The 16,789-nt window shown below is 44.9% G+C and overlaps 1 protein-coding gene across 1 annotated transcript in view; it reads right to left on the reverse strand.

Moving 5' to 3' along the window:
* Nucleotides 1-16,789, reverse strand: part of daam2 (dishevelled associated activator of morphogenesis 2) — a gene marked incomplete at both ends in the record, with an annotated part of 102,575 nt that overhangs the window by 67,440 nt on the left and 18,346 nt on the right. The window contains one exon of the mRNA XM_080750320.1: nt 11,455-11,544. Coding sequence (XP_080606446.1) covers nt 11,455-11,544 — 90 coding nt within the window. The remainder of the gene's footprint in view (nt 1-11,454; nt 11,545-16,789) is intronic.

Here is a 16,789-nt window from a genome sequence, read left to right on the forward strand (position 1 = left end):
ACAGTACCGAGGACATTTTCTTCAGCAAACATGGTAGACATACCACCACCAACCTGCCAAACATTCAGCGTTCCATGGGTGTGGCATTGGTTTCCACAGTAATGAAGCAACATCATTAACCAATAACCACATGAACCCTAGAGTCCCTGTTCTGGCCTGGGGCAAACGTTCTGTGAGAAGGAGCAGATCTACTGTACAGTACAAGCTCACAATGCATCGCAAAAGAAGTACGTTGTGAGCTTGTAGATTGTATTTTCAGGATTGAAATTCAAAAAACAGCAAAAGCATCAGATCTACAAATTCAAAACACGTCACTTCGCACCACGTGTCAAGCTTGTGGATCTGCTACCGACAATATACAGTATAGGGTTCAACCCATTTAGGCCTAGAATTATTGAATGCTTTAACCAGTGAAAAATAGCAGATATACAAGCTCACAGCGCAGCACAGAGTGCCGCGCTGCGAGCTTGTAGATCTGCTATTTTTGAAAAAGTCGTGAAAATGTGTGCAAATCTTTGAATATATGTATTTTCAAAGCGAACGTTTGTAACTCAAATTTTGCTTCTGGGTGGTCCCTGGAACTAAATATTTTGAGATGGGGGTCCATGGCCAAAGGGGGTCCTTCACATGAACAGGTATGAGAACCACTGACATAGTAGTCTCTCAAGAACAGACTAACTGAGCTCCAGTTAAGTGAAAAGGAACTTTTCTTTGACGATGGCTGGCCAGATTGCTGACATAGAAACATAGGTTTTTCAAAAAATCTTAGAAGGATTCAAAAGACACTTATAGAATCGGGTCAAAATTCAAATTTTCACGATTTTTCAAAAATAGCAGATCTACAAGTTCGCAGCGCGGGCGCTGTGAGCTTGTATATCTGCTGTTTTTCAATAGTTAAAGCATAAAATAATACACAATACTGTGTACCCGTTCTGAATGGGTTTAATTTGTTAACTTTGTTATTCATTTCCTCCCTAAAACCACACAGTACAGATGCGAGATTAGTCACCTTTAAGCAGTCAGTTAGGTCAGTCGATTGAAAATGATGTGCATGTAAAGTAACTACTGTATTACTCGTGGTTTATACTATAACAACGATGGTGTCCTGCGAGCTTGTAGCACAATCTACAAGCTCTGTTTCTGAGCTTGTAGATCAGCTGACTTTGGCAAGCAACAGGGTTAGATATCAGCTTTAACTGTTATTAATCAGAGCATGGTACTGTAGTGATGTAACATTATACACAAGCACCACATGCATGGGTCTTTTTTTTTTTACATTTCTGGAAAATGTGTAATAAATAGTGAAATAACTGGATCAGCCTGGGTGCTGTCTGCTTTAGAGAGACAATCAATGGAAAAATCAATCAATCAATGAATGGTAGAACATTTGGATCACATAGCCCTCTGCTGAGAGACAAAGTCAATTACATAATGCAAATGAGTCTACTTGTTGATGGCAATTGTTCCAGTATCAGCTATAAAGTTTAGTATGAGAAACGGCACATCATGTATATGGAGGCCACATCGGCCACTAACAGAATCCATTATGGCCAGTACAGGCCATATCTGTGTGGCTGGTTCTACAGACAGGGATTTCCATATATGGGCATAAAAGGGATTGTATATATGATGTTAGATGTCATAGACGTCTTAGGAATTTCACATATCGAATAACTGAGTAAGCAAGTTTGGGGTCTCACAACATACCTCCATATACAGTACTACAGTACATGGATCTCCATATATGGGTACCAGGGGTGTGCATACAGTATGTGGGTAACTGATATACTGTACATCACTGGCCAGATGGCCAAGACATGGTCTTGGGAGACACTTGTCGCCCTTAGGCGTCTTACTGGTCAAGTCCCTCTACACTGCAGCATGTTGAGTCCCTGTTATGGTGCAACCTCCTTTGAGCATTTACTTTGATAATGTATGTCTCTGGATTAGATAAGTGCCTTAACAGCCTACAGTAACCGGTTTCCCCTAAAACAACAACTCTCTAGGACTAACCAGGACCATTTTGTTCATAGACATACAATTATCTCTTGACCTAGCGACCTACATAACAGTACAGTGTGTTGGGCAAAGGACAAAATAACAATTCTCATAGTTTTGTCTTGTGAACGATACATGAAAGAATACACCGAAGCTGGCAAAAGAAAATACACCATGTTTTGGGTTGAGTTGATGTGGAATTGTATTCAGAGTGCGAATTGACTAGTACCGTGTCTGTCAGAACCACAGCTCAGTTAGCTCTGCTAACTTTTTAGCTCCAGGTACGAGGCCGTCAACAAAAAACAAAAAACAATGGAACGAACGGCACGCGGCATGTGCTGCCTGGTCAGCTGCCAGTACTAGCATTTCACTGACACGCTCTTTCGCTGACACGTTGCCAGATAGATCCTGACGTGGAGATTAGCAACTTAAACGGCTTCTCCTAGTCCTTCAGCCACATTATTAACCGCTGATATTATTAAAAGAAAAACACGTCGCGTCCGATGCAACATTTACCCTGGCAGCTTTCGCGAGCCAGAGAAAAGTACTGTAATTTTCATCTTGTTTGGGACAAAGAATTAGAGGTCCATTACTAGTACTGTAGATACAGCAGGAGTTTGTTTTGGGGGTCCAGGCAATGTTGGCCCCAGACAGCGCTTGGATATGTACCCTTAAAATACCTCGCACACCAGGAAGTTACATTACTGCAAGGAGTGGTGTATTGATAACTGGTATCACAGTCTAGCAGTGACTGACTGGAGACCATTAGATTTTAGATTTTGGACGGGTAATTGTAGTGTTTTTATTTGCGTATGCCTTGGAAAAAGTGTTTATCCACGCTTTTGTGTGACGCTTTAGTATGATCAAGTAGCGCGTTAATTTACCAAAAAAACACAAGATGTTGAAATATGGAGCGTTTTTGCAACAATATATATTCTGTCTACGCCTGTGAAGCTATCTTCACCTCTGGGGGAAGTCTCTGGTCTGCGTGCTGCTATTTGCAGCATGCAGTTTGCGTGCTGCAGTCCACGGTCAAATACAGTACATATCAATTTGGGGGTCCTTAAGTTGGCACGAAAAGGAGTTTGAGACCCACTGATTTAGAAGGCATTTGTAGAATCTTAATGGGTTAAGGTCAGGTATGTGAATGTCACAACCCCCGTCGTTACACTATAGCAATTACACACTGGTTTCACACGGCACTGTACATTCCCCCCGTCTGGCGACATTAAATATGATTTACAACCTGGGCCGCTGCAGTGGGAGGACGCGACTCCCCCCGACCGCGTATCAGGTGCGATATGCGTGAGGAGAGTTTTCTCTTGTTACAAGCACCTGTGGTGTGATACCGGAGTGGAAAAGCTCATATGGTGGCTGTTGGAGCTGAAACCTCCTATCTCCATATTCTAGCACAAGGGTCTTCGACGTTTTCAGGCCAAGGACCCTTTAGTTGAGAGAGAGAGAGATGAAGCAGGGACCCCCACAACCTGTTAATAAATTCCATATTATAGTTTCATCGTTTGACAGCACAATCATCAGTGTATTTTGGATTCTTGTCAATTTGTGTTTTCAGATATTTAACCACTTGAGCCATCATTACCTAATAAACTTGACCTTTTACTCTTTACTTTGTGTGCTCTTTTTTCCCCTCTACACCAAACCTCTTTGCCGGAAATAGACGATCTACAAGCGAGGCGTTGTGAGCTTGTAGATCTGCTATTTTTGGCTACAGTTCTCAGAATATGGACACTAGCGCTCAAGTTGTTAATATAAAAAGGATAGGAAGATTTGTAGGACCCCCTGTAGTAACTCTGAGGACCCCCTAGGGGTCCCGGACCCCCTGTTGAAGACCCCTGTTTTAGCATCAAAGTAGCAGATCTACAAGCTTGAAGCGCGGCGTGAACGCTTGCCGATTTTTGTGAGAATGACGAAGTAGGGCATTAATGGACGCCACAGAAACAACAAAGGAAAAGTACAAAATATGGAGATAAGAGGTTTCTGCCCGACGGCAACGATATATTGTTCTCCCCAAAGTCCCACACACCTGAATAAAAAAAGAAAGCCAGAGGTCAAGTTCATTTCACTGTGCGCTTGGCAGTCGTGTCGGGTTTTCGCAGGGACACCTGTCTAAAGACTAGATGAAGTTACATTCTTTCTGTCTGCGTTTGGCTAGGGAGACATAAAAGGTTTCCAGGTTCCAAACAGGTTTCACTGATGAACCATGTTCTTTGTATGGCTCATACCACATAGTTCCTCTATGCACATAATGTTGTAGTCATTAAAGATTGTAGCAATAACAGAAATCAGGGGAGTAGAATGGAGTCTCTTTTCCAATTCACATACTTACTATTTTCAGAGGGTTTTTTTTTTTTATATAGAAAAGTATGAACTCTGAAAGTATTAAAAGCATTCTGACTTGAATTAACACTACTTACTATACACACACGCAGGCACTTAAATAACATTGTGCTCTGCAAAATTATACGCGCAGCGCAGATCTGAGGAGAAGCCACATTCTCGCTTTCATGTGTTTTCCGATCTCCTTTGGCAGCCCGACTCGGCCCCAATCACTCGTTTGACTGCGTTCCAGAGCGTTCTGAAGCGGGATACAGAGTCCACGCCTTGGCTCTCTCTCTGTGCAGCCAGTGACGGGGCTAACGTGTTCAACTCCATGGGCTCTGGTTTCTGTGCTATTGGGAGCGTTCCCTGGGCACTCACTCCTCCTCTGGGCTCTCTGTTCCCATGTGTTCAGAGAGGCTCTGGGGGACCCTGGCTGAACTCTGAGGATTCACTGGAACACAGGAACTCTCTCTCTCTCTCTCTCAACCAAAAGGAAAAAAAGAAAGACAAGGGAACCAATACAATACCAAAGAGAATGCTGCACGAATAAGACTGTTTTTCTTAAACCACCCCTTAATGCTTACCCTTTTTGAGCAGGAACAAAGCAGGGACGTGCTGGCCATTGGGAAAAGCGGGACAACTCCAAGGCCGTCGCACAAAAGTGGTGAAAACAGCAGATCTACAAGCACACAACGCCTCGCGGTGCGAGGCGTTGTGTGCTTGTAGATCGGCTGTTTTCACTAGTTTAAATCATTTTTAAAATGATAAATACAAAACAAATAGAGAGAGATCTCTCTCTATAGCGTGCAATGAGGGCCTCTAGAAACTCTTTTTTACCGGGCCGAATCAGGGGCCCAGCACGTCCCTGGAACAAAGCATATCTTTGCCATCGGGCAGAAACCTCTTATCTCCACATTTCTACTTTTAACGTTTTTTTTCATAAATGAACACCCTACTTGATCATACTACAGCGTCACACAAAAGCATCAAAAGTAGCTGATCCGCAAGCTCGAAACACGGCGCGAAGCGACACGTTTCCAGCTTGTAGAACTTTTGATGCTTTTGAATTTGAACTCTAAAAATTAACAGTTTTGGACATTATGAGGTTTCCACCCGACAGAGACGACATGTAGCCTATAGGGAATTTCATTTGCCATGTTACGTATCTGTGAATTTTATGTGAATTTTATTGGATACAAAAACATATGGATGTTGGTCAATTCGTTGGGGCCAGTGAAACAAAATAGCTTGTCGCTGCACTAAATGAAATGTGCCGTGACTCCCAACATCAAACCCATTTCTTGTCCACTAAAAGTCAACATTTCTCTCTCATGTTCTTCATTCCGGTTTGTCGCCACAATGTGGCCCTCTGTGTCTGCAGAGGGCCGGGAGTGCACTGTCCTGTCCAACATTCCGCAGAGCCGTTCCCTCCGCGGGGAATATTTATTTATGGAAGCCGAGATATGAAGTCTCACCCAGAGAGGCAGGAAATGGACAGGATATTGAATTCTGGGGGCCATTATGTAACAACGCTGGCCGGCTTGCCTTCTCACAGGTAGCTAACGTTACATGGATTTTCAAACACGCGCACAGCCGCACACGCACACACACACGCACACACACACACACAGGCTTAAGACTCTACCCGGGAGGCCAACGTTGTTTAAAGGGATGAAGATTAACCAAACCAACGCTAAACATAGGCAAACAAAAAATGCAGAAAAACATCCGATTACAAGTTAGGGGCACAGGGGTGTCACAAAATATGAAAAATAGCAGATATACAAGCTCACAGCATGGCTTGTAGATCTGCTATTTTTGAAATTTTGAACATTTGTGCAAGTCTTTGAATATTTCAAATACTTCTAAGGTTTTTTGAAAAACCTATGTTTCTATGTCAGTGGTGCTCAAACCTTTTCATGTGAAGGACCCCCAATTATTACGTGGCCATAATAATGGTCCCCTCATGCGACTCATGCTGAATGAGGTTCCAGAGACAGTGTTTTGAAATGCCTAACAGGATACCATGTGTTGCAGGGATGATTTGGAAAGTGAGGCACATATTATTTTTCACAGAATATCCTCTTTTTGGGGAAATTAAGGACGGAGGGTCATGGACTCTAGGCCTGGGCGGGCACTTTATACACGGAGACATATGAGACATAATGTGTGACCAGTGGTGTAAAGTATCTAAGTACATTTACTTAAGTACTGTACTTAAGTACAATTTTGAGGTGTTTGTACCTTACTTCAGAATTTCAATTTCCAGTACTTTTACTTCTACTCCACTACATCTCAGAAACAAATATTGTACTTTTTACACCACTACATTTATTTGAAAACTTAGTTACTAGCATACCACTTAGGCATTGCCACATAGGCATGGATGCCTGGCGGCGGCGCTGGTTCGATTCCCGATCACCCCCGTCTCTCCCCCCATTTCCTGTCAGTCTGCTTTCCCCCCATTTCTACTATGGTGCTTTAAGTACATTTTGATACCAATACTTTTGTACTTTTACTCAAGTAAATTTAAAATCCAGGACTTCTGCTTTTAACAGAGTAGTTCTACCGTACATTGCTGTATTGCTACTTTTACTTAAGTAAAACATTTGAGTACTTTTTGCACCAAAGGCAAACACTCAGTGTGTCAGAGTGTTGCCCTAGCTGCTAATGGGTCTCAGGAGACAGTGTAGTGTGTATGTTGATGATGGTTCATTAGGAACCATTAGAAGTGACATCTGGTACCCTACCTGGGAGCAAGCACACACCCACACACACGCGCACGCATGGACAGAAACACATTAAAGTACAGACACACACACGCACTATACCAGTGGTTCTCAATCTTTATCGTGTCATGGACTGTGTTTGGCTGCGGACCCCCATCTGAAAATGTTTTATGCCAAGGATAGGACCCCCAGACCAATTCAAATTGTTCAACCTTTGATATTTTTTCTAACATGTTCTAGATGTACAAGCTCGTACAGAGCTTGTATATATAGCCAACATATAATTGGATAGAGTGTTTAAAATGATTGTGATGCTATATTAACTACTTTTGCTGGGGATAACTGTATATAAAAAGGCCTCATTCAACAAGATGTTCTAGCAATCTAGTTGGTCATGGTATGACCAACTAGAACAGGGTTGGCTGTATTTAGACCAGGGGTCTTCAACGTTTTCAGGCCAAGGACGCCTTAACTGAGAGAGAGAGATGAAGCAAACGTTTCATAGATTCCATATAGTTTCATTGTTTGACAGCACAATCATCAGTGTATTTTGGATTCATGTCAATTTGTGTTTAGTCTGTTCTCTTTCCCCTCTTCACCAAACCTCTTTGCCGAAAATAGCCAATCTACAAGCTCACAACGCCTCACAGTGCAAGGCGTTGTGAGCTTGTAGATCTGCTATTTTTGGCTAAAGTTCTCAGAATATGGATGGTTGGGTTTAAGTGGTTAATATAAAAAAGGAGAAAAAAGTTTCTATCACACATTGATTTGGAGGACCCGCTGTAGTAACTCTGGGGACCCTCTAGGGGTCCCGGACCCCCTGTTGAAGACCCCTGATTTAGACTATTACAGTACATCAGATCTGACCAACTATCATTGAGGAAACATCAGACTGCCACCGTCTAATAGATTGACTAGAACAGATTTGATTTCCATCAAACCGCCAAATTACATAAAGTTGTCCAAAGGTCACAAAGTGGACAGACATAATTTCCCATTCATTCTTTACGTCCATAAATCCTGTGCCTCAGTCGGTCGGTCACATGCAATTGGGTTAATTCTTGAGTGCTTAACCACATTAGCCATAATAGGTGAACGTTCGGACAAAGATATGGGCAAACAATAGGTGAAAAGAGCAGATCTGCAAGCTTACAATGCATCGCAAAGCAGCGCACTGTGAGCTTTTAGATCTGCTATTTTCACAGAAGAAATTTGGTATAAAAAAGCAGGGTTCACATATAGACCCGTAGGGTACCCAGTCAACCAAGTACTGTAGATAGCGTTTAAGTGGTTAATTTAAGCTTGCATGTTCTGTATGTAAAATATCAATATGTATGTACTTTATGTTTGCTGTGGACAAGTTAACGGTCTGCAACGAATCAAGAACGAGCACAAGTAACATAGGGTGACAGAAAATAACATGGGCAGCCGCAAGCTACGTGGGCATTACTGGGCAACACCTCAGGCAACAGTCAGTTTAGGGGTTAAGCGTTTTGCTCAGGGGCACTTCGACATGTAGACCGGGTCCGGGACGTGAACCCGGGAACTTCCGTCTCCCAGGCGACTTCTCAACCCAGTACCACTCAGCCACGGCCGGCCCCCCATATATTCGGAATACACGACTTGGGACGCGGTCACAGTAGCACCACTAGATGTAACCTGGCATAACCTTAGTGAAGAACAGGTAAACAGAGTTAGCGAGGCCCCCCCCTCCACACTACGGTGCAAAGTCGGTGGCTCTCCAAATGTTATCTAACCACAACCACAACAAACGAGGCTGCTGCTTGTCTGGGAGGAACAAGGAGGCCAGTGTTTTGTCACTAAACGGGGAACGGAGGGAAACTGTGCCGCGCTCTGGAGTCACTTCCCATTCCACTCACTGTCATGCTGTAATTCTCAGCAACACAGGCCTCTACTGTGGTGTGTTGTGTGCGTACGTACGTGTGTGTGACGTGTGAGTGTGTGTGTGTGGTTGAGTGCGAGCACATGGAATCATGTGTGCACATTTCTTCGCTGGCTCACGTTTGGAGGGTGAGCACAAGTCAAGGTGTGCGTGCGCTGCCTGCATGTTCACGGTCACACTTTTATTATTACCGGACGGCGTGTGCCAGTTGTTTTTTCTCTTGTTTCTTTTTTTTTTTGCCATTCTCTCCATTACGCCGCCTCGGCGCATGAATGAGGCGTTTGTTTGGTTTCTCCTCCGGCTTTTCCGCTGCGCCTTGGTTACCCCGGTATTGCTCTCCTGTTTCCTGGCCGGGAACGCGGGGCTGTTTTTGTACCTTAGGACTCACGGAGGAAATTATTTCTGACTTGGAGAGAGACGGGTGGTGGGGGGGGACTACAAGCTAATATATCCTACCTCTGCAAACGGGCTTAGTCTAGCACTCTGGACTCTCCCTCATCCAACGCGTCTGCCAAAATATTGTTTCCACTACCCTACCGTTATGGTACAGAGAGTCTTCACTTCAATGAGATATTCAATCGCTGACAGAGTAGACATGCTGAACTTGTGCCTTTTTCATGTGGGCTCACACGTGCACAACGCACAACCTGCCAATAGTCTCATATCCTTTTTGAAACTATGCGATGTGTTCAAAAGGCAATAATACGCCGCAAGACCTCTGGTTATCATAATGTATTAGATGTAAGATTATACTTCCCCTTTCTTTTTCTTTTATTGTTTTCTACTGAATTCCATTTCGTTCTGAACTGTCGTTAACGGCTTCCATCCTCGCCTTGACATCCCTCTCAAAGCAGCAGAATCATCCATGCTCCTTTTGTCATGCACGCACGCACACAGACACACACACGCGCACGCGAGCGTGCGCACGCATGCACACACACACACACACACACACACACACACACACACACACACACACACACACACACACACACACACACACACACACACACACACACACACACACACACACACACACACACACGTGTGTGTTTACTCCTTAAAAGGTTGTCCGAGTCCATCACGTCACCCCAGTCTGGTAGGCACATGCTTTGAAAAAAAAAAAAAAGAATCCTGGATCTCGATTCCTAACACAAAAAGCCTCGGCCAAAAAACAAATTAGCAAAGAGACACAGGGGAGGGTTTATGAGTATTTATTCAATTTGCTATTCAAGAGAACGGAGGGCGACCGAATTCTCCTCTCTCTCCCCCCCCTCCCCCCGAAGCAGAATGTCATTTCCTGGTGGATATTTGACCACAGACTGAGACCAGGGGTTGTTGTGGAGAGTCGGTATTGAGGGATTGGGGGGCGGGGGGAGAGCAGGGTGAAACAGAGGGCTTAACCAGAATGTTCTAGCGCTCCGGCGGTATGTTGACAATTCTCTAGCAGCACGTGGAATGCTCTCGTCCAACGGAGGGACAGAGATTCAGAGCTTGAGGTTCTTGGAATGGTCGGCTGGGCAGAAGGTTTGGAGTCGTGTGCGTGTCTGTGTGTCTGTGTGTCTGTGTGTCTGTGTGTGTGTGTGTGTGTGTGTGTGTGTGTGTGTGTGTATGTGTGCGTGCGCGCACCATGTAAAAAAAACATTACTTTTCAGGATTCAAAATACAAAAATAGCAAAAGCAGCAGATCGAGTCGCTCGAAACGCGAGCTAATGACTCTTCTAATTTTGATGCTTTTGTGTGATGCTGCAGTATGATCAATTAGGGCCGTTCATTTGCGGGGGGAAAAAGTAATCACGAGAAGTTATAATATGGAGAGGAGAGGTTTCTTCCCGGCAGCGGCGATATGCAAGAGGCCTCCTCATATATAATCCACTACGCCAGGGGTCTTCAAAGTTTTCAGGCCAAGGACTCCTTAGCTGAGAGAGAGATGAAGCAGGGACCCCTAGATTCCATATAGTCTCACCGTTTGACAGCACAATCATCAGTGTATTATGGATTCATGTCAATTTGTGTTATCAGATATGTAACCACATGAACCATCAATACTTAATAAACTTGACCTTTCACTCTGTACTTAGCGTGCTCTTTTTTTCCCCTCTACACCAAACCACTTTGCCAAAAATAGACGATCTACAAGCTCACAACACCTCGCAGCACGAGGCGTTGTGAGCTTGTTGTAGATCTGCTATTTTTGACTAAAGTTCTCCGAATATGGATGCTAGCGTTCAAGTGATTAATATAAAAAAGGAGAAAAAAAGTTTCTATCACGCAAAGATTTGAAGGACCCCCTTAGGGGTCCCGAACCCCCTGTTGAAGACCCCTGTGCTACCCGGTGGGTGTTGTGTTCGCGCCACAGCAGGAAGGCAGGCGACTTGTGGGGTCAGCCCAGGGGGCGGGAAGGAGGCACCTGTAGGAGAGCCTATAGAGCGCAAGAGGGGTTCTCAAATATGAAAAGGTTTGTGGAACCAGAGCCTGACTCACCTTTTTCTTGCTGCAGTAGATCTGCCATTTCTTCTCGATAGGCAGAGCGAACATCGCCTCCCTGTTCTTGTCCGTCAGGTCCAGTTCGTCCTGCAAAACAATAAGAGAGAGACAGAAAGATGAATCTAGTGCAATCGCTCGTCTGAAATATAAATCACTGTTACACGGCAGCCATTCCAAGGGAGAGGTGCCTTTTACAAGTGTTGAGCTCAGCGATTTGTTTTATGTAATGCAAGATGAAAACTAATGGGAACGGTGCCATAAAAATAAGATATGGGTTGATCATATTTACGCGGCAAAATCCTGATTTGTAATTTAACTCTGGTGTTAACAGCATGGGATCTAATGTGGATCTTGGCTCCCATTATGGATCTCTGAACTGAAAAAAAAAGCTGCTATTTGTACCAACGTAATCTCTCAAGAACAGACTCTGATGCTACGCAAGAAAGAAAAGGAACCTTTTTTTGACGATGGGTAGCCAGTAGCCAGATTGGTCAAAGCCATTTGTTTCAAAAACCTTCCTCCAATTATACATACTTTCCCCATTATCAACAGTTTTTATTATATTTTGACACTTGCTTTGGCGTATATTTTCTCATGCCAATAAAGCTTTTGAATTAAATTGAAAATTGCATGGGGGGGGGGGGGGGGGGGCGGGGTGTCCCTGACCAGCACAACATACTTTCAGACAGAGGATCCATGGTCAAATGCATTTTAATTTGGGGGGTCCTTGACATTCAAAAGTTTAAGAAACACTGATCTGTCCAACTGTCTTCATTGGGTCTCAGAGTGTCTTCACGGAAGGACTGCAGAGTGCCGACTGAGAGATAGGCGTTCTTAGTATTCAGCACAGCGCTGTGTTCAGGCCCACAGCTTGGGTACAAGGTGGTGCCTCCCGGAGCTTTTGAAATGCATATGAGCCCAGGAAATGAGTCAAATGTGTGCCAAGGAGAGAGAAAAAAAGTAGTATTGGAAAATCTCCTAGGCAGGAACAAGAAAACTAAGATTGGTTGGGGTTGAGGCTGAAAGAGAACGAGAGACGTGGAAGAAAGAGGTTGAGGTACGAGAGAGGGGGATTAAACCGTGTTTGAAAAATGGATGCTTGATTTAACACCATTAAAACCTAGGCTCCATTGCAGCATGACAACGTGTCGCGGGTTCGAGTCACTAGTTGGCTAAACATCTACAAGCTCACAACAGATCTACAAGCTCACAGCGCGTCACTTGGTGTTGGAGAATAGCTGCTCACAGACGCACGGACGGACGGAAGGACATATGGACGGACAGGGGCGGAAACAGTCTCGGCCAAGGGAGAGTGTTTCAAAAAAGCAACTGGGTTAAGGCAGCGGAAGCTGCGCGGAGGCGACGAAAGTGGGGGGGACGGAGATACACCTAAACCTAACCTTAACCCAAACCTCAGTAAAACTAACACTGGTGAATGCTAACCTGGTGAAATACTATAACCTGCCGACACTGGTGAATGCTAACCTGGTGAATGTAAAGGCCCATTCCCACTGGGCCAGATAACAGATAAAAAAAATCTCTTTCTCCATTCAAGTGGATGGTAAGATACAGATATAAAAAATATCTGTCACAGATAAAAAAAAATATCTGTGACAAATATTTTTTTTTATCTGTCTCTTATCATCCACTTGAATGGAGAAAGATTTTTTTATCCGGAGAAAGAGATTTCTTTATCAGTTATCTGGCCCAGTGGGAATGGGCCTTTAAACTGGTCGGACCAACGGTGCTTAACCCAGTTGCTTTTTTGATACACTCGGACTGAAAGACCTGCAAAAACACTCTCCCCTCGGCCACGCCTTCGCCCTGGTAGAGACAATAATGCAAGAGAGAGAGGGAGATGAGAGGGAGTAAGGTGAAAGGGGGGGGGGGGGGTCGAGGTGGTTTGAAATGGATATAAAAAAACAAAGCGGAGAGAAAGAGGGAGAGGATACGATGCTATAGCACCAGGGCTTTGTGCTCAAGCCCACACTAATCTGATCATAATGGCTCTGCTACCATGACGTCAACCGCTGCCGTGTCGGGGCCCCCCTCTCCTGTCCCTAGGGGCCCCCCTAGCCCCCGGAGCCAAGATGGCTACCACCAGTACCGGAGGTTCAGGGTGGTGGCGGCAGGCGGGGGGGGTTTTCATCAGGGACATGCTGGCCATTGGGAAAAGCGGCCGGTTCATTCCCGGCCCGGTCATTAGGAAAAAAATCTAAATAAAATGTCGGCCTTCGTTCCATTTTGGGGGCTGGGCTGCCAACAAAGTAAATCGTCACTGTCGGGCAGAAACCTCGTATCTCTTTCGCAAAGCAAAGCCCTGCTTCACCATACAAGGCTGTTGCACAAAAGTAGTGAAAACAGCAGATCTACAAGCATCATGCTTGTAGATCGGCTGTTTTCACTAGTTTAAATCATTTTTAAAATGATAAATACAAAACAAACGGTTTTGGACATACAAGGTTTCCACCTGACAACGACGAAATATAACTCATGTACAGTAATTGGCCCACTGGCTTGTCACGTCATGATCTGAAATAGCAAAATCTTTAGTAGCAGCAGCGCTATAGAGAGAGATCTCTCTCTATAGCACGCAATGAGGGCCTCTCCAACTATTTTTCCCGGGCTGAATCAGGGGCCCAGCACGTCCCTGGTTTTCATCATGGAGTTTGTTTTCAACCATTCAACCGGTGGGGTGGGCTTGCATTCCAAGTAGCCGGCAACTATAATACAGATGACATCATCTGTCAAGCGGGCTCCTTTAGAAGGGGACGGCCATGCAGCAGATGAAGCATCATTGTCCACTTGAAAAGAAAAGGAAAACACGTCTGAAGGATGAAAGACATCAGGGAGATCTTAACGTGGGGTGTAAAAAAAAAAAGAAAAAACATCTTGCTTTTCATTCAACCCTCCCCTCCCCACACTAGTTGTGAAATTGACCTTCTGAGCCCCTTAGCAACTTGAATTCCTGCAGCTTATGTAGTGTTTTTTTGTTTGTTTTTTTACAGATCTCCCCCATGTCCAGAATAGAACATGCCCACAGATAATAAGCATGCCTCGCCCGTTTCACACCGATCGCAGCACTACAGAGCAAGGGTCTTCAACAGGGGGGGGGGGGGGGGGGGGGTCCTCAGAGTTACTACAGGGGGTCCTCCAAATCTTTCTGTGATATAAACCTTTTTCTCCCTTTGTATATGCATGCACTTGAACCCTATAGTGTCCATATCCTGAGAACTTTAGCCGGCGTTGTGAGCTTGTAGATCGGCTATTTTTGTCAAAGAGGTTTGGTGTAGAGGGTTTGGGCAGACCAAGTACAGAGTGAAAGGTCAAGTTTATTAAGTATTGATGGTTCAAGTGGTTAAATATCTGAAAACCCAAATTGACATGAATCCAAAATACACTATTACAATACAATATTGTGCTGTCAACCGATGAAACTATATGGAATCTATGAAAAGGTTGCGGGGGTCCCTGCTTCATCTCTCTCTCTCTCAACTAAGGCGTCCTTCTAACGTTGGAGATCTAATATAGAGTGTGCAGTAAAGACCGCGCAGCATCCAGCCCTCCTGACTCACTGTCATCCCGGCTTTAAGGACCTCAGCTCTGGCTCAAAGTGTGATTTTCTCTCTCTCTCACTCTCCTCTGCTACAGTGTGCAGAACTGGAGGGGCCTGAAGGGCCGGGAAGCCAACAACAAGGTTTCTGGGCCCGCTGCCTGGTCGCTGGGTCAAAGCCCTGCTGTCCAAACCGCTGCTGTTTGGAGGGGTTGATCCACTGATCGAAAGGGGGGGGGGAGGGGGCAGGGGCGTCACACCAAATTCTGGGCCCTGGGTACAAGGATTCACTGTGGATGTCCCCCATGAATGTTAACTATTGAAAAATAGCAGATATACAAGCGCCGCGCTGCGAGCTTGTAGATCTGCTATTTTTTGAAAAATGGTGAAAATGTGTGCAAGAAACGTATGTTTCTATGTCAGTGGTGCTCAAACGTTTTCATGTGAAGGACCCCGAAGATGATATGTATTTGGCCACAGACCCCCATCTCAAAATATTTAGTTCCAGGGACCCCCCGGAAGCAAAATTAGAGTTAAAAATGTTCGCTTAAAAAAATACATATTCAAAGATTTGCACACATTTTCTGCTATTTTTTAATAGCTAGGGGCTAAGTTAACTAGGGCCCCTCCACCTTGGGCCCTAGTAACTCAGTCCCACTTTCCTACCCCTTGTGACGCCCCTGGAAGGGGGATTGAGGGAGGTAGTCGGTGGGGGGAAAAGAAAAGACCCCTGGATTTGAACCAGGTGGGAGCTGACCCCGGCAACTGAATCCCTTCCATTGGTCCCTCTCTCTCTCTCTCTCTCCCTTTCTCTGCTCCGTCTCCATCGCCTCCTTTTATTGCTGCTGCTCCGACCTTCACCCTCACCTCCTTTTGTCTCTCTTTCCCTTATATCAGGGGTCTTTTCATCGTTTTCAGGCCAAGGACTCCTTAGTTGAAAGAGAGAGATGAAGCAGGGACCGGGACCCCCACAACTTTTACATAGATTCCATATACGGTAATTTCATTGTTTGACAGCACAATCATCAGTGTATTTTGGATTCATGTCAATTTGTGTTTTCAAATGTTTTACCACTTGAACTGTACTTAACTCATTGAGTGCCAGCGCCCTCTAGGGGCCAAAGAATGCCAGCGCATCTCTCATAGGCGAGCGCTTTAGCTTCCAGGACTTCACCTTCCAGGACCTGACGTGCTCACGTTCATGCACGGCATGGAAATGTCCCGGATGAAGATGCTAACAGAATGGCTATTCCCATTTTGTCATCTAAAAGATCATTTTTGGGCGATTTCGCCGTAAATAAACCTCGCGCCGCTTCCCTATGACACAATCCAGAGATATAAGCCTTTAAAGATGTGGTCTTTCATTGGATTAGGCGGAGATTGGCGATTGCGTTCGCAAATAACGTCCGGCCGGGACGTTGCTAGCTTTCGGCTAGTAGCTACAAAAATCAGGCCAGGCTTCAGAAGGCCTCTTATCATTTTTATTCATTTCATTAAATATCCCGGACTAGTTCGGGATAGGCACCCTGGAATACGTCGCGCCGCCTACAATGAACATTGGGTGAACATTGGGGGGGTCTAAACTTTATTTTAAACCATTTTCAATGGAATATATCGTCGGACAGAGTAGAATGGCTTGCTGGCTAGCGGCTAGCGAGCCGGGACCACCCACGTTGCTCCAAGCAGCTCGGGGTAAGTAAAATAGCAAATAAAAAATTGTTTTTGATCCCGAATATCCCGAACTAGTCCGGGATAGGCACTGTATGAGTTAATAAACTT

This window comes from Nannobrachium achirus, assembly GCF_963921795.1.
Source record: "Nannobrachium achirus genome assembly, chromosome: 20".
In the NCBI taxonomy this organism is placed as follows: Eukaryota; Metazoa; Chordata; class Actinopteri; order Myctophiformes; family Myctophidae; genus Nannobrachium; species Nannobrachium achirus.